The sequence below is a fragment of the Dendropsophus ebraccatus genome, chromosome 2 (genome assembly GCF_027789765.1).
Source record: "Dendropsophus ebraccatus isolate aDenEbr1 chromosome 2, aDenEbr1.pat, whole genome shotgun sequence".
NCBI lineage: Eukaryota > Metazoa > Chordata > Amphibia > Anura > Hylidae > Dendropsophus > Dendropsophus ebraccatus.
Window position 1 is genome coordinate 145,043,089 of NC_091455.1, and position 17,891 is coordinate 145,060,979.

At 39.5% G+C, this 17,891-nt stretch overlaps 1 protein-coding gene across 4 annotated transcripts in view; it reads left to right on the forward strand.

Moving 5' to 3' along the window:
• The window catches only part of POU6F2 (POU class 6 homeobox 2), a 226,332-nt gene extending 209,795 nt beyond the window's left edge, over positions 1 to 16,537 (forward strand). For 3 of the 4 annotated variants that reach the window (XM_069958441.1, XM_069958440.1, XM_069958438.1), the window contains 2 exons: positions 7,432 to 7,600; positions 15,435 to 16,537. In XM_069958441.1, the coding sequence (XP_069814542.1) occupies positions 7,432 to 7,600; positions 15,435 to 15,939 (674 nt within the window). In that variant the 3' untranslated portion in view covers positions 15,940 to 16,537. The remainder of the gene's footprint in view (positions 1 to 7,431; positions 7,601 to 15,434) is intronic. The other variant, XM_069958439.1, reaches the window with a different exon arrangement.
• The last annotated feature ends 1,354 nt before the right edge of the window (positions 16,538 to 17,891 follow it).

The window sequence follows — 17,891 nt, forward strand, 5'->3', positions numbered from 1 at the left end:
TTTTCATGTCAGTTTTCGTCGGCCGCTATTCACTAAATAGTGGCCACAGACAACTTGTCAGTTCTGTCAGCTTTGGCCGCATGCTCCATTGTGTGCAGCGGGGAATTTGGATGCCCGCACACATTGATGCGCCCACATCCAAATTCAGTAGAAATAAAAAAATCTGGCCAGTGTGTTTCCGGGGTGCCCCTTTAAGCCAAGCGTTTGTATCAGGGCCCTTTAACCTTTAGCTATGCCCCTGAGTTCAACCATAGACAATCTAACTCTTAAAGGACATCACATTTATTACAGTGGTTCAGGCTGAAGTGCATCTTTAGGCTATGTTCACACTGCGTATAAGTCGTAGTTCGTACGCCGACGTACATGTGCGGCTGAAACTACGGGCGTGGGAAAAATAGACATGCGGCTGGATGCGTACGAACCGCGAATATACGCCCATAGTACAGTTATGCTTCCCTAGCTTGTTTCGAAGCGATCTGAGGCAGGTCATTTACGCACTACGGCCAGACTCATACGCAGTGTGAACATTGCCTTAAACATTGTTGTTTCTAAATGCCCTTGTTACCTTTAAGCGACTCCCAAATGTTGAGCAAAGTATTTTAAAAAAATGTGGTGTAATGGCATGTATGCCAGTTTGGTTGATAGCTGCCTCCATAAAGGGTTAATAGGGTTACTCATCAAATATATGAAAGGTTTTAATGTGTGACAGATTGTCAGTCACTTTGAAAGCTGACATTTATGATATGATGTTGGCCTTCTACTGCTTGTGTGGTTAATCTTATATTTAATCTATATTGTGCATTGGGTGTTTAGTATACAGTATGTATGACACAGTTTATGACCCTATCTATTGGTACATGTTCAGGAGACAGCTTGGGACAACACATGCCATTATGAGATGGGTCTATCTCTATAATCGGCCAAAGGAACAAGAGACAGCATGTGCATGATGTATGCATTGTCATAGGGTATGACTTATCAGGCTCTAAAGGATAGTTCTGGTAAATGGTTGTGATGAAGTGGTTCATCATTATGGAAAATGTAGTTCAGTCACATTACAGTTTGTCAATTATGGACCCAAATGCTCCATGTTTTGAATCATATACAAAAGAAATTGAAAAAATATGGAAATTCCTAAAATAGAGCTTCATTAGCTATTAGAAAAGTAAAAAAAAAAAAAAGAAAATATTTATATAGTTTTTTCAGCATGATCACACATTTCCCAAGGGTTTTAGGATGACTGCACCATGATGACTGGCTGAGAAATCCTAAAAGGGACATTTTTTTTCTTTTTTTTTTGGGGGGGGGTGTAACATTTTCTGGCACATTTACAAACACTTTTTTCAACTTTTTTCAGGGTGAATACTGATATGGTGAATTCTGTTAAAATAATTTCAGCAGGGCATTAAAGGAGAAGTCCGCCCAGTCCCTTTTTTTTTAGCAAGTGCTGGAGGAGGATAACAGAAATAAAAAGCTCTTACCTCCCCCACTCCAGCACTGTTGGCCACATACCGTCGCTGACAAGCTGAGAGGACCTCACACATCACAACCTGGGTCCCCGCTCAGACCTGGAAGCGGCTTATAGGTTTTATAGAATGCTGTATAAGGGGTTCACTGATCAGCACTCCCTCAGTGTGACTGCAGGGGTGCCAATTGGTCTCCATGGCAGCCATTTTACAAAAAAAAGTTTAAAAATATATATAAACATATGAGCAATGTATCATCTGCACAATTTTTTTTCCACAGGTCTCAATTAATAAACATGTTCTGGCTATCTTTTTGCAAAAGTTAATATTAGACATACATGAATTGATTTTGCACAAATTTTGCCTGAAACAACTTGGTTAAATAACAACAATAGGGTAGCAGTGAATCTTTGTATTAAATCAGCCAAAAAAGGTAGCTAATCTGAAATCATGCTCCCTCCTGGTGCAAAAACTGAGAAATTTGTGAATCTAAAGAAATTTAGTTAATTTTCCTTGATAAATGTTGTGCAAATAATAAATTGGCCCAGGTTTACTATTCTGTCTCCTTAAAAGCATTGCACAGGACTTTTCTCCACATTCATTATGCATTTTAGACACGTTTCTGCCACTTTTACACACTTTTCTGTCTGGCATGGTACGTGGTTTAAGAAAAAAATCTGAATCTGGTTAAAAATTAAACAGCCTAATAAATCTGGCAAATTTAACTCCTTAGTGCTGCAACTAGTTTGGTCCTTAAAAAGGGGTACTCTGGCGCTGTTAAAAAAAAAATCAGTCAAACATAGTTTTACATTTACCATCCCTCCTGAGTCTGTCTCCATTTAAAAACCCAGCTGTTTGCAGGTCCCTGAACCTCCAGTTAGTGGCTTCATTTTTTCTTTAATTCCTGGTTTAGGCTTTCCCATGATGCACTTTATCTCCTGTGATGTCTAACTGACTCTGTAAAACTGTTAGATGGCTTACAGCTTGTTCAGCCAATCAGAGCTTAGCCACCTGAGTCATCTGACAAAGGGAGGCTGGCTTAACAGAATTTAGACCCACCTCCCTCCTGATCATGTCATTGTCATAAAATGGCTTCCTGGGGTCAACAGTCATTAGGTAAGGATGAGTTTACTTCACTTCCTGGTGGGAGACTGAGGGGGGGGATATGGAAGGGGGGCAGATAGGTGATTAAAGCATATTACAATGTTAAATAACTTTGTAATGTGTTTTAATTACTGGGAAAAAGCTTTTTGCTGGAGTACCCCTTTAATGACCAGGCTAATTTTTCAAGATCTTACCTGTCTCAATTTTATGCGCTTATACCTCAGTGATGCTTTAATGTATGGTAGCGATTCTAAGACGATTCTAAGACTGTTTTTTATTAACATATGGTACTTTACGTTAGTGGCAAAATTTGGTCACTATTTTGTGTGTTTTTTGTGAAAAAAAATCAAAATATCATGAAAAATTCTCTGCTTCTAAAAAAAAGGAAGTCATAGCACATACAGTAAATTAGTTACTAAGTTATTTATTCTGGCATAATTTGGTATGCATATTTTACTTTTTTAGAGTGTTACAGGCCTTAGATATTTATCAGCAAATTATCACATTTCTGTGAAAATTTCCCAAACTGATTTTTTTTAGGGACCAGTTCTTTTTTTAAATGGATTTAGGAGGCTTGTACACTTAAAACCCCAATAAGTGACCCCATTTTGCAAACTACACACCTTAAAGAATTAATCTATGGGTATAATTAGCATTTTGACTCTACAGGGCCTTGAGGAAAGTATTCACCATTAGGGCATAAATAAAATGGAAAATTTAAATATACCAATAATATATTCATTTAGATTAAAGTTTCTAATTTTCAAAAGGAACATGAGAGAAAAAGCACCCCAAAATTTGTAACGCAGGTTCTCCTGAGTAAAAAGGTACCCCATATGTGGGCAAACACCACTGTATGGGCACACAGCAGGGCTTAGAAGGGAAGGAGCGCCAATTAGCTTTTTCAATGCAGATTTTGTGCCAGGTATGTTTGTAGTGCCCCTGTGGTGCCAGAGGAGTAAAATTCCCACATAAGTCACCCCATTTTAGAAAGTAAACCCCTCAAAGAATTCATCTTTGTAGGTATTAGAGGAAAGTATTTAAAATGAGTAAAAATGAAAAACTAAAATTTTTCCAATAATATGTTCATTTAGTTTGAAATTTCTCAATTTCACGAGGAACAAGAGAGAAAATGTACCCCGAAATTTGTAACGCAGGTTCTTCTGAATACAACAGTACACCATATGTTATCATAAACTACTGTATGGGCACACAGCAGGGCTCAGAAAGGAAGGAGCGCCAATTAGCGTTTGTAGTGCAGATTTTGCTGAAGAAGTTTCTGAGCGCCAGGTGCATTTGCAGTGCCCCTGTAGTGCCAGCGGAGTAAACTACCCCCATAAATCATCCCATTTTAGAAAGTAAACCCCTCAAAGAATTCATCTTGGGGTGTGGTGAGCATTTTGAACCCACAGATTAAAAAGAAAGTATTCAAAATTAGACAGTAAAAATGAAAAACTAGAATTTATCCAATAATATGTTTGTTTAGTTTGAAATTTCTCAATTTTACAAGGAACAGGAGAGAAAATGCAACCAAAATGTGTAACCTGGGTTTTCCCGAGTACAATGGTACCCCATATGTGGGCATAAACCACTGTATGGGCACACAGCAGGGCTCAAAAGGGAAGGAGCGCCAATTGGCATTTTAAGTGCAGATTTTTCTGAAGAAGTTTCGGAGAGCCAGGTGCATTTGCAGAGCCCCTGTAGTGCCAGCAGAGTAAAAAACACCATAAGTCATCCCATTTTAGAAATTAAACCCCTCAAAGAATTCATCTTAGGGGGGGGGTAGCATTTTGACCCCACTGATATTAGAGGAAAGTATTCAAAATTACACAGTAAGGCTACGTTCACACTACGTAAGTCTCCGGACGTAGCACGTTCTGGGAATAAGCGGCTGGAGATTTACGTAGTTTGCGTACAATGGAAAGTATACGATGTACGGCTGCACAGTTCACACTACGTACGAACTTACGCCCAGATTGTATGCGGCGCCGTAAAAAATGAACCAGATCATTGTTTGAGGACGAAAATGCCGTAACTTACGCCCATAGTGTAACATGCGGTCCCGTACGTAGTGGCGATTTCTTCATTTTTCCACTTTTCTTTGCCGATCCAAAAGGTTCTGTGGGGTGTCCGGGGCTAGCCGAAGATTTCCAAGTAAAAGATCGCTGTCAGATCGCTACGTAGGACGCTCGGGAAGCGTAAGTAGACAACGGGCGTAAGTTCGCGGTCCGTATGTAACTAGCCGCAACTTGCGTAAATCCCCGGCTGGAGTTTAACACGTATATGTCCGGCCGCGAAAATATGCGGCAGGACATATACGTAGTGTGAACATAGCCTAAAAATGAAACACTTTTAATTGGAGATTTCTCAATTTAACAAGGAGCAAGAGAGAAAATGCACCCCAAAATTTGTAACACAGGTTCTTCTAAATACAACGGTACCCCATATGTGGGCATAAACCACTGCTTGGGCACACAGCAGGGCTCAGATGGGAAGGAGCTTCAATTTGCTGTAGCAAAACCGCAGCTAGTAACAGTTATTAGAATAGCGCAGTTACTAAAATAAAAAAAAATTAGATTACAGGTCATCTGGGGGTGGTTACGGGCAACCTGCGGTGGTTACGGGCAACCTCCGGTGGCTACAGACAATCTGGAGTGGTTACAGATAATCTGGGGTAGTTACTGGCAATCTGGGATGGTTGCGGGCAATGTGCGGTGGTTACGTGCAATCTGGGGGGTTACGTGTAATCTGGCGTGATTACAGGTAACCTGCAGAGGTTACGGGCAACCTGTGGTAATTACGGGCAACCTGATGTGGTTACGGGCAACGTGCGGTGGTTACAGACAATCTGGGGTGGTTTCAGGCAATGTACGGTGGTTACGGGCAACCTGCGGTGGTTATGGACAACCTGTGGTGGTTGCGGGCAATGTGCGGTGGTTACAGACAATCTAGGGTGGTTGCAGGCAATGTGTGGTGGTTACATGCAATCTGGGGGGTTACTTGTAATCTGGGGCAACCTGCTGTAGTTACGGGTAATCTGGGGGGAGGTAATGGGTAATCTGGGAGTAAACCGCAATTATTACTATAATAAAAAGTGTGTTTTATTTTAATTTTTTTCGTATGTTTTTCACTTTTTGTACTTTTACACTTTTTTTTCTATATTACTATGATCACTCTAATATTTCTATCACAGTAATCATAGTTCAGTGACAGGGACCAAATTGGTCCCTGTCACTTAAACTTTCCTGAGTTTACTGCTTCTAAAGCGCATGGGCACTTTAGAAGCAGTCTGGACGCCAAAGAGAAAGGACATCCCTGGATCTGGTAAGCAGATCTTCGGGGAGGGGGCGACTGGGGGACCACTCAGGGTGAGGGGAGATGAAAGCATACAGCAGCGTCAGCAATGCCTGGTACCGGCGGCTGACGTTATAGCAGACCCCACACAGTGCCCCGACCCCTGAGCTACCTCTCGGGTAGGGTCCCTTCCGGCGCTGCTGCATTATTCTCTGCCATCGCCGTAAAAAGCTGATGGCAGTAGAATAAACAACATTAAAGTGTCAAATTATGGCACAAAAATGTAACCCTTATACAGTCCCATACATTTAAGAATAAAAATGTGATGGGAGGGTCACAATTTTTTTTTTTTAAAGTAGACTTCTTAAAGTAGTAAAATACTACGACTACGACTACTACTATAGCATTTTTGTATTGTTGCAATTAGACTGACAGAATCAAGAATATGTTTTATTATGAAGTGATAAAAAATATGGCATTGCTGTGGTTTTTCACCCTACAAATAATATATTTTATTTTTTTCTGTATATTTATGGTAAAAGCTCTGTACGTTATTTTATGTCTTTAACAAGGTGAAGAGAAAAGATCAAAAATGCAAACATTTAAAATTGGCTTGCCCTTAGGGGGTTACCAACTTAACATTTTTTGAGATGCACATAAAAAATTTAAAAGAAAATCCAATTTTGCAATCCATGTTTTTACTGTCACGATTTTGCGTGTTTTATCCAGAAACCTTCTTTAGTCATGGGTCAGTAAAAAGTTGTGGACTCCAGCAGCTATGTCATTTCCCTTGATAAGTCTTAAATTGACTGCATTATCTGGCACCAAAGGAATCTTCCTCACCTAGTATGTGTCTACAATTAGATGCCCTTTTTGGAAGCAAAAGCTGCTTTAGCTACAAAAAAAATGAAATAGATATAAATTTGAAATACACTTACTGTGGCATTTTACTTGTGACCTGATAAAATTGCAAAGGACAACCAAAATACCAAAATAATACTTAAAAGGTGTATCTGCTTTAAATTACAAAATTACAATAGACAGCACAGCTTTGTACACAACTTTAATAAAAACTTTTTATTGCTTTGTTATTTTACCTGTTAATATATTTCACTTTGCTCTTTATTTCAAAATTGTAATTTTATTTAGGGTTGGGGGGAACAGGGGACATAATGTTAAAGTGTCACTGTCATTATGACTTAGAAAATCTAAATCAACAGTAGATGTGATATAAGCCAAGTTTTCCATATATATTTATTATTTTTGTTGTTGTTATCATGCTGTAAAACAAAGCTGAACTCACCAGAAATCCAGGTCCAGTCTCCTGAAGGCAGATTTTCTCACTTGTGCTGGTTGAAAAAAAGAGACTAAACACAGCAATTCCGGCCAGTTCAGAGAGTCACAGCCCAATCTGTCATTGGTTCAAAAAATAAATGAAGAGCTGCCACACAAATACCTTTACACACCATTTGAATATACATATAAGAGATGTATAATTGTTGATTATATTGTACAATGTTAAGTGTCACATTATACAGACATGTGCTTTTTATCCATTCTTTAACAGACCCACAAACTGCCAGTGGAGAGGTTGATGGAGTAAATCTGGAAGAAATCAGAGAGTTTGCTAAAGCTTTTAAAATTAGACGCCTTTCTCTTGGCTTGACTCAAACGCAGGTTGGCCAAGCCCTAAGTGCAACAGAGGGTCCAGCCTATAGCCAGTCAGCCATCTGCAGGTAAGGAGACATTGTGCATGTGTTGTATTGTTTAAGAATATCAGCTAGGACTGCATGTTAACCTTCCTGCACTTTTTTTTATTTGGCTAGTTGATATAATAAATTTATTAAAACATTAAATGGAATCTGTCAGCTCCTGCCTGGACCCTACCTAAGGTGCTGAAAGTGTGGTGTTGCTGGCAGTCCCCTAGTAAGCATGGTGCCTTTTGGTAATTTATGCACAATCTCACGCCTCCTACTGTACTAAAGAGGCAAAAAGGAGTTGTTTGTTCCACATTCTGACACACCTCACCACTCCTTCCTCATCCCTCTTTTTCATGATATATCAATGCTGCCCGGTCTCCTGCTCGCTCAGCTTTCAGCCAGTGTGTCAGGCTGGGGAGACACGGACAAGACAGTGAGCCCTGAACTTGCCCCAACCAATGTCCCCTGCCTACTTGCCACGGACGACCCTAAACGGTCGCGGACAACCACGGAGTCGGTCCCCACACTGAGTAAGTGAACACACAAACGTAGACAGACAAACAAAACACAATGGACGATAGTCAGCTAACAGAGTCAAAAACCAAACAGACAACACAGTACAAAATCAGAAAGAGAGTGGATAGTCAGATGTCAAGCAAGAGGTCAGAACATGGCCAGAGCAATAACAAGAGTATTAGGACAGGGAACGCTGGGAAAGGAGCAGGGGAGCTAGAACTAGTAACAACTAATAGCTAGCAGGGAAGTGAGGAGCTGGCTGCTTTTTATCCAAAGTCAGAAACTAGGTCCAGCAGCTGATTGGAACAGCCTTGATCCCAGCACCAAGTACAGCTGAACAGACCTAGCAGTGCAGTAACCCCTGCACTGCCAGAAGTCTGACAGGCAAGGCAGGTGTGGCTGAAAGGTAAAACACAATTCAGACAATACAGTCAGTGCAACAGCAGACATGAACTCAGCGCTTTCTCGGTCGCCCGGCACGGACCAGAGAGCGCAAAGTCACATTCCTAACACAGTGTCTCTGATTGCAGATCAGTCCTCTGTAGGCAGTTGTCTGAAAGAAACACTTAGCTTAGTTGAATCTCTGAACCCAAATGTGTTGGCGCTGTGGTCTAGGGGTAACTCACCTGTCTAGAGACCTGCCAACAGTTTGTTCTCTGGTTCAAACCCCCTGATGGAAATGATGGTCTTTATTTATTTTTTCTCCTTATTGTATCATTTTTAAGGCTATGTTCACACACAGTATTTTTGCTCAGTATTTTGTTTGGTACTTTGCTAAATATACCAGTTTGATCAATGTCCCCCAGAAAGGTTATGTTCAAACTGTCGAAATTGAGCGGATGGCTGTCATTTAATGGCAAATAACGGCCATTGTTTTAAAATAACAGCAATTATTTGCTATTAATGACGGCCATCCACTTAATTTTAACAGTGTGAACATAGCCTTTCTGTGTTTTCAATTCACTCCTGGTTTTGGTGGCAAAATACTAACCAAAATACTAAGATATTAGGAAATGTAAGGTTGTGCATGATCCACTGCACAGACAAATTACCAAAAGGCGCGGTGCTCGCTAGGGGACTGCCAACTATAGCACACTGTAGGCTAGGGCCCGGGAGCTGACAGATTCCCTTTAAGCATTACATTTAGATACTATGGGGGACATTTATCAAGACTGGCTTACTTGTACACCAGTCCTAAATAAAGGATTGTCCCCTTTTCTCCCGTTGGATTTACTAAGAAGCATAAACTGACCCGCCCTGCACCAGACACAGGCTTTGCGGAACAAATCTACACCTGCTCGGGAGAAGGCGTATATTTTTGTCATGATTTACACCTGCAAGCAGGCATAAATCATGATAAATCTGTCATAAAAGGGACCTTTCCCTGCCTTGCTGTGCCCCCCTCGAGTGCCCGCCTTTCAGATGAGCTAGAATCTGTGCCATCTCCCTGGCGTATGCCAGGGCAACAACATTGATAAATCTTTGATAAAATACAGTACAAAATTATTTGGATTTTTCTATCGATATAAAGATATTTATGATGTGTAATGCTGGCAAGAGGCAGCTGATCAGAGGTTCTGATATTTTTAATGCATACAAAACATCACAATCCATCTTCCCATATTTTTTATAAATTTAGTTTTTTTTATTTTATTTATTATTTTTTATTTTTGCTGGATTAGGGGATAAAGCGACATAAACTGTTTTTTTGTCGGGCCAGAATAGTGCAGAGATCTGCCCTCTTATCCAGCAATAAACAAACAAGAAGAAAAGGAAAAGTGACAGAAACAAATTAAATTTAGACATTTTGGATAAATACTTTATAGTAGAAATGTAGGTATTACTTAAATGGATCTGTCACAAGGGTCTTTAGTTGTATGTGTTTAACAGAAACAGGAAAATATGGTGTGAAACCAGCCCTTGACGTGAAGTTATTCGGAAAACCCCACCAATAATAATTTATCCAGCAAATTCTCTTCATGCAGATCCAGCAACTTGCCATTAACCATTTGTCAACCAGGTATTTTAAACGTTCAGGCACAGTATTGCAGCAGTACAAAGATTGTGCCGCTACATGACCAGAGCTCTAGCTGTCAGTGACAGTCGAGCTTTTCAGAGAGAATGTTGTATTACCCTCTTTGCTTTCCCCATCACTGTATACACAGCCCTCAATAAGCACAATGGGCGACATTTATCAAAATGCACCCCAGGTGTATGCCATGGAAAAGAAGCAGATCTTTCCCTTTTCCATGGCGTACGCCAGCCGTATCCCCGGCTAACCTGATGGGAAGGCGGGGGGGGGGGGGGGGGGGTTAGCAGCAAGGCAGGGAGGAGGTGTGACTTTCTCCAGCGCCTGATTTATCATGATTTAGCAGATGTTACGCAATGCTGGCCAGATTTACTAAGAGGCATGCGTTTCATAGAAATTCAGTCCAGGAAACTTGTCTTAATGAATGTCCACCTGTATATATATGTGTATATAGATAAATAAGTATTGAAACATTTTTTAAAAAGGACCAAACTACACTTCTAGCCCTACCCTCTATATATGTAGAAATGGCCACAACAGAAAGCTGACTGATTAATTATAAAAATAAAATAAAAAATTCAAAAACAGAAACATTTTCATTTATTTACATATTCCCCTGATATCACAAAGCATTAAAAAAATCACTAACAGGCAATTGAAAAAACACTTTATAGCATGAGTGTAAAACCTGCAGCCCTCCAGCTGTAGTTGCAAAACTACAATTCCCATGATACCCGGGTACCCTGATCATAGCAATGCGTGTCCAAGCATGATGGGAATTGTAGTTTTGCTGGAGGGATGTAAAAGTTTGACACCTCAGACTTATGGAATTCAAAACTGCACGTATGACGACATCTGAAAATATGTCTGGTCGGGAACTGATTGTCTGCAGAGATTTGTAAGGTTTAAAAAGAACAAAAATCATAAACCTTACACAATGACAATACAAAACCGCAAGAATAAACTTTAAAGAGGAAGTCCCACAAAATTAAAAAATGTCAGGCAGGCAAGGAGGTCCAAGTAAATAATAACCAGGGACACTCCCGGGTCCCGTTAACGGCGGCTAGATGTCATCTTCGGCTGCAAACCGGGTAAGTGACGTACCCCGCTCTTTCGGCTGTAACGCCAAGGCCCAGCTGAGCGATTGCCTGCTAAGCCAGTCAGTGATTGGGGCAGTGTCCCGCCCCAGTAACTGTTTAGTTAAGTGGACGATCACCTTGCTGGGTACGTGACATTGCAGCTAAAAGAGCAGCAGGACACCATTAGCTGTCAACGGAACCTGGGAATGGTGCTACAGAGCATGATATTAGATAAGTTTACTTTGTTTATTAGTTTTTTTAAAGAAAAATATGAAAAAAACTGCTTTAGGATATAATTAGAGATGATTGAACCGGGTTCGGGTTCGAGTCGATCCGAACCCGAACATTCTGTATTTGATTAGCGGGGGCTGCTGAACTTGGATAAAGCTCTAAGGTTGTCTGGAAAACATGGATACAGCCAATGACTATATCCATGATTTCCATATAGTCTTAGGGCTTCATCCAAGTTCAGTAGCCACCGCTAATCAAGTGCCGAAAGTTCGGGTTCGGATCTACTCGAGCATGCTCGAGGTTCGCTCATCTCTAGATATAATTTGTCCTTTAAAAAAAATTGTATGAAAATAGTAACTGTTAGTTAAAGGGGTTTTCCACCCTTGGTATAAGTCTAAAAAATGGTATCACTGCAGGTGGGGAAGCCATACTCCCCTCCCCTAACAAGCCTTTTAATGGAGCCCAACTACTGGCAGGACAGCAGCTGATTAGCATGTCGTATGCTATTACTTGCAGCCAGGGGCTCTGTTACAGAGGTTATAGTTATGCATGGAGGGCAAGAAAGGTAAGTATGCCTTTCAAACTCCCATTTCCACCTACATTGGCAGCAGGTGTATACCCTCTCCTGTGTGACATTTTTTTTAATAGAAATAAAACTTTCTGTAGTGCTGTCACTGTGATTGACAAATTACTTCTGTGAGTGCAAAATAGTTGTACCACTCACAGGACAAAACAGATGTTGATTTGATCATCATTGTGCACATATTTTTTTTTCTCTCAAATATGCCATAGAGACACACTAAAAGATAGTCCAGGTGATGGGACCCCTAGAAGTCCCTACACAAATTCATGCACAAAACACACTTCTGTATGCATGGATCAATATATCATTAATATAAACTTTATGGATAAGGCAGCAAATACTTAGCCAAGAGGTTTTTATTGTTGTCTGAGACCTTGGAGTCTGTCACAAAAAGCCTACCAAATCTGAGCTCATTTAAGTGGATTTCGTTCTTGGTGATCCATGAAATGCTCTGTCTCTTTATCCGCTCTTTATATTTTTAATGTATTCCCTGTAGAACAGAAGTGTACTTTTCCCGCAGTTTAAGACTAAGGTTATAAATAACATCAGTATGGGGTAGTGAGCTTGCAGCTCACATTTTGCTCAATGATTTTCCATAAAACCCATTGATTGTTGTTAAATACAAAAAGCTCCATAGGATCCTCTCACTTCTATGGCATCCCCTACTGTTTTTTCTTATAAGATACCTCCCTGTAGAAAATAACCTTTATTCAGTCTATACAAGGATACCACTGCTGGGAAATTTGTTTCATGACTTGTATATTGTTATACCAAGTCTCATGTAGTGAAGAATCAACACAGATAAGAAACACCAATGATCTAAATACTACCCCCTTTTCTGTTCAGTAACAATTTAGGATTTTCTCCATTTCATGGAGTAAAGCTATGAATAAAATATAGGAATGTGTTAATTTACTGCTAACATTATTTATATGCAGCCTACAAGTTTCACATAAATGCATATACCAGTAATGTATTATTGTATACTGCCTGTAACTGTACCTACAGTACGTTCAATACATACAGTATATTGCATTTCTACAAACATTGTGCATTATAAACTACAGAACATAATTATGATAGATCACATATTTTTAGTAAACTATAAGAAAAACTTACCAAGAAACCATGCTCCCAACCTGGGGATCAGTTTGTTAAGTACATGTAGCACAAAATAACTAATAGCCTTGTGCTATTGTGCATAAAGATTAAGCAAGAAATATTATGAAGACAAAAGAATCTAAGTCCATCCTTTTAAAGTTGGGACTGCACATAAATAAAGCCATATTACAGATAATTTTGTGGATTGCCCGTTGCATGGAAGTCCAGGGAAGCTTCTCCAAGACCACTTCTTTGAGAAGCCTACGGACGTATTCATACAACATTTTCTGCAAAGGATTTTCAGACCACCATATATTACATACAATGTACACTGGTGGCATCAGGGTTTTTATAAGCAATAAACCTTATTATAAGTTGTTTTTTTTTATGAGCAATAAACCTTATAATAAACATAGCTTAAAATCCATGTCAGTAGGATATTTATTTAACCCATTAACTCCTTAGCCACTTTTGGAATTTAAGGGAAACTATCATCAGGTTAGAAGTATATAACCTGCTGATAGTTTCCCTTAAATTCCAAAAGATTCTTACCTTCATCCTTGGCGCCTTTTCCCCGGTAAAGAGTTTGATCTATATGCAAATATGTGCACTGGGAGTGGGGCCACCAACCTCAGTGCACCGATCCAGGGGCGGATTAGTGCACTGGGGTGATAGCCCTGTCCCCAGTGCCCTAAAATGACATATTTGCACATGGATTAAACTCTTAATATCGTGAAAAGAGCACCAAAAATTAAGGTTAAACACTCACCTTTATCTTCACTGCCCCGTGCACTATAGGGAGTGATCAGCAGGTTTGATATTTCTGATGATAGATGTTTCTCTTTAACAACGAAGCCCTATTTTTCAAATCTGATGGGTCTCGTTTTATGTTCTAATACACTTATCAAAGTAATTCTGAGTGTTTTCCGTGGAGCTTAGAAGTTTATTAGCAAATTTCACGTACAGCTATAATAGGGTGCAGTATCAGGAGTAAGGATTAGGTGCATCAACAGGGGGCAGGGTTGATTATCAGGTACAACAACGGCGTAAGAGATGACTATTAGTAAAGCAACAGGAGACAGGGGTGACAATTAGCTACAGAAACGGGACATGAACAACTATTAGGTAAAGAAAAACGGGTCGGGGCAACTATTAGATACAGTAATAGTGGACGAGGGATGATCAGGGCAGGAAGGGGTAAGTGTATGTTGGTGTTTACTGTACTGTGCCAGCACAACTGTTCTCTCCTGGCTTAGAACTCTTCACACACACAGAGTTGGAGATCAGGGCCGGAGAGCTGTCAGAAGCCAACCCCTCCTGTCATTCTCACTGTAATTTATCCATCTGTAAAGACGAACCACTCGCAGTGATTCCTGACCAAAGCAAGTGATGATAGGTCCCTGGCTGGATGCAACAGTTTAACTCACATGCATGTACCTAAGGTTGCAACTAAGTACAGCAACCCTGGAAGTACATGCACATGATTAAGCATTAGGGGTTTTAAAAGGTGTTTTTTCTGTATATTGCATAGTTTGGCTCAACACCATAGTGTTGGAAAGTGGCTCTCAACCTACAAAAGTCTCTGGAATACAAACTCTGTTCAAATACCTAGCAACCCAGACTACACGTAGATGTCCACTATCTAGGTGCATGCCAGGTGTGGACCGGAAATGGTAACCTATGTGTTAGTTTACCAAATTATTTGAAAAATTAGGTACACTACTCACCATTTTCAGAATCTAATTTAACAAAAATATTTTTGACAAATGACACAGAACAGGACTGAAGATGGGGTGTGTTCGCATTTTTGGAACTCTGTGGCATGGCTACATCGGCAAATTGTCAAAATGGGGTGTCAACATATCAGTGCGCGAACAGGCATGGGTCTCATTGATTTCAATAGCCTCAAGTTACCTAACAACTACAATTGGGTCATTTTCAAAGTGCACACAAGTTTTGTCTTAAATGTGTGAATTACAGCACTTTGCAAGACAAAACTTGGATATTCTTGGAAAATAATCTATTGTGACATTTTGCCGATGTATTTGTGCCATGGAGGGCACAAATGTGATGTGAACCTAGCCTTATCTAGAGCAGTACCAGTTACTTCTGTACACTTTATTACTGTTTTTTAATTTACTGTAAGTTATACATTTTCCTTTCTATACTACTGGTTGTTTGATATGTTGCATGTATTTGATTAGTATTGTGTTATCCTAAAACATAATGTCCTTGTCTAGTGCCTCTGCCAGTTCATTAGTTAGGCAGGCAGGAAGTCCCACCCTGGCAGAGCATCAGTGTAAGACTCTTCTTTTTCAATTTTCCCCTCAGACACACCATCCTGAGAAGCCACTTTTTCCTACCACAGGAAGCCCAAGAGAACACTATAGCTAGCAGTCTGACAGCCAAACTGAACCCTGGCCTTTTGTATCCTGCCAGGTTTGAAAAGCTGGACATCACCCCTAAAAGTGCCCAGAAGATAAAGCCCGTCCTTGAGAGGTGGATGGCTGAGGCTGAGGCCCGCCACCGAGCAGGTATGCAGAACCTGACGGAATTTATCGGCAGTGAACCTTCCAAAAAACGCAAGAGACGCACCTCATTCACTCCACAGGCCCTTGAGATCTTAAACGCCCATTTTGAGAAGAACACACACCCTTCTGGACAGGAAATGACAGAAATAGCAGAGAAGCTGAACTATGATCGGGAAGTTGTCCGGGTGTGGTTCTGCAACAAACGACAAGCTCTCAAGAATACAATAAAACGCTTAAAACAACATGAGCCGGGCACAGGAGTCCCTATGGAGTCTTTAACAGACTCAATGGAGGAAAATTCCTAAAACTTTGAGATTGAACTCTGTGAAATTGCCTGTTCATCATCCTTGTAAGTAAAAGACTGAACAAAACATAGGTGGACTGAACAATTTATTAATGTACTGTATTCATGAGTTTTCCAAAAGCATTACACAACACCTAGTGTGTGTGATAGTAGGTCTGAACAAAAAAGACAATTTTTTCTATGGACGTCACAAAAATACCAAATAACTGAATACATTGTGTGTATATTAAAACAATACGAACAGTGTTTGAAAAACAAAATACTGTTTTATCTATGTAAAAAGAAAACAAGCCTGCCACCTGGAGGATCAATTGTAGACTTTCAGGTTCTAAAGTGCTCATTCACTACGAATTCTTCACTGATAACCAAAGCCAGAAAAATGGTGTTGCAAACCTAGATTGTCGGACTTCTCTATAACGAACTTAACATTGTGTTACACATGTCACTATCTACTGTGCAAAAATCCCAAAAAAAAGTGTATTTTATTCACAATTTTTACTTTATGTTGTGACATAGCTTATAATTTGTCACGTCTTACTTTTTACTAGACTAAATAATGTGTTAGGGTAGCTTCACCTGTATAGGATTCGCAGCAGATTTGATGGCACAGATTTGATGCTGTGTTCAGTTATTTAATCAAATCTGCTGTAGATCAGCTATGGATCTGCACCATCAAATCAGCTGCGAATCCTATACGTGTGAAGCTACCCTTAGGCTGCATTTGTTTATTGAAGAAAAAGCAGGTTTGCTAACAGAGTCTTATCAAACCTAAATTCCATGTTTATACATAATAAGAATGAATTATATTTGTTTTATAATATGCAGTGCCGATGAACTATGATTTTCTTGGTACACATAGTTTCCTTGCCCCGTAAGGAAATATTTTTCATTGTGACAAATATTATAAGAGAAGTAATAGGTTTTCCACAATTGCGTTCTGCAGCCATTTTCTGTATTTTCTCTCCAAAGTCTTGTAGCCAAAGAAGAATATTCAGATTCTTAAAAAAAAAAAAAAAACTGAACAAAACAAACCAAATGAGAAATTGAAGGAAAATTAGGGTGTTTTTCACATATGTGTAATAGTAATAATAGACAGTTTCCATATGTGCGTAAATAGCTGTTTACTGGTTCATGTGACAGCTGTAGCATAAGGTCCTGCTACAAACATTGCATAAAGTATGTGTTTTATATATATATATATATATATATATATATATGCCTTTTGTCGCATAAGGTGCTGCACAATGTCACAGACGCATGAAGTTTCATTATTTCTTATGGAGCCATCTAAAGCCACATTTTAGACACTTACCAAAATATGCTGTCAGCAGCAACTTTTGTTGACTGTTGTGTTGCAGCTGCATGTACATACATTGTGTCACATATCTTAATGCAACATAATGATTCTCTATGTCCCACTAGCAGCAAATACTGTACATTACATTGTATTACATGCTACAGCTGTCACTGTGCACTCTGCTGTGTTTAGTGTTCCATTTCTTTACTGTAGAGCACATATACTTCCCCACTGTTATTTGTTAAAATGTCAGAAGGGGTTCCAGTACATACACTCTCATATATGGGCCCTAGTCATTTAGTAAATCCTAATGTAAAAGTGGGAATGGCGTACAAAGATTTTTAAAAGTAGCAGTATGGTGGAAGAAAGTATTGGTGCCTCATAGTACAAAAATGGAGCTTCTCCATTACTACAACAGGATGACTGATTTCATCAGTGCCACTAAAATTCACCCATTGGTATAAACATTGCTGTATATTTCTAATTTATTATTTTTAGATATGACAAGTTTTAAATTAAGTTAATGAGTTTAGACATCAGATCACATTATTTCCACACCATTTTACTATTTACATATAGAATTAATTTATGGAAAAAAATACTAGCTTTGTAACTTTATTTCGGATTCCAAATTATAGCCTGTATTTTAGTACTGG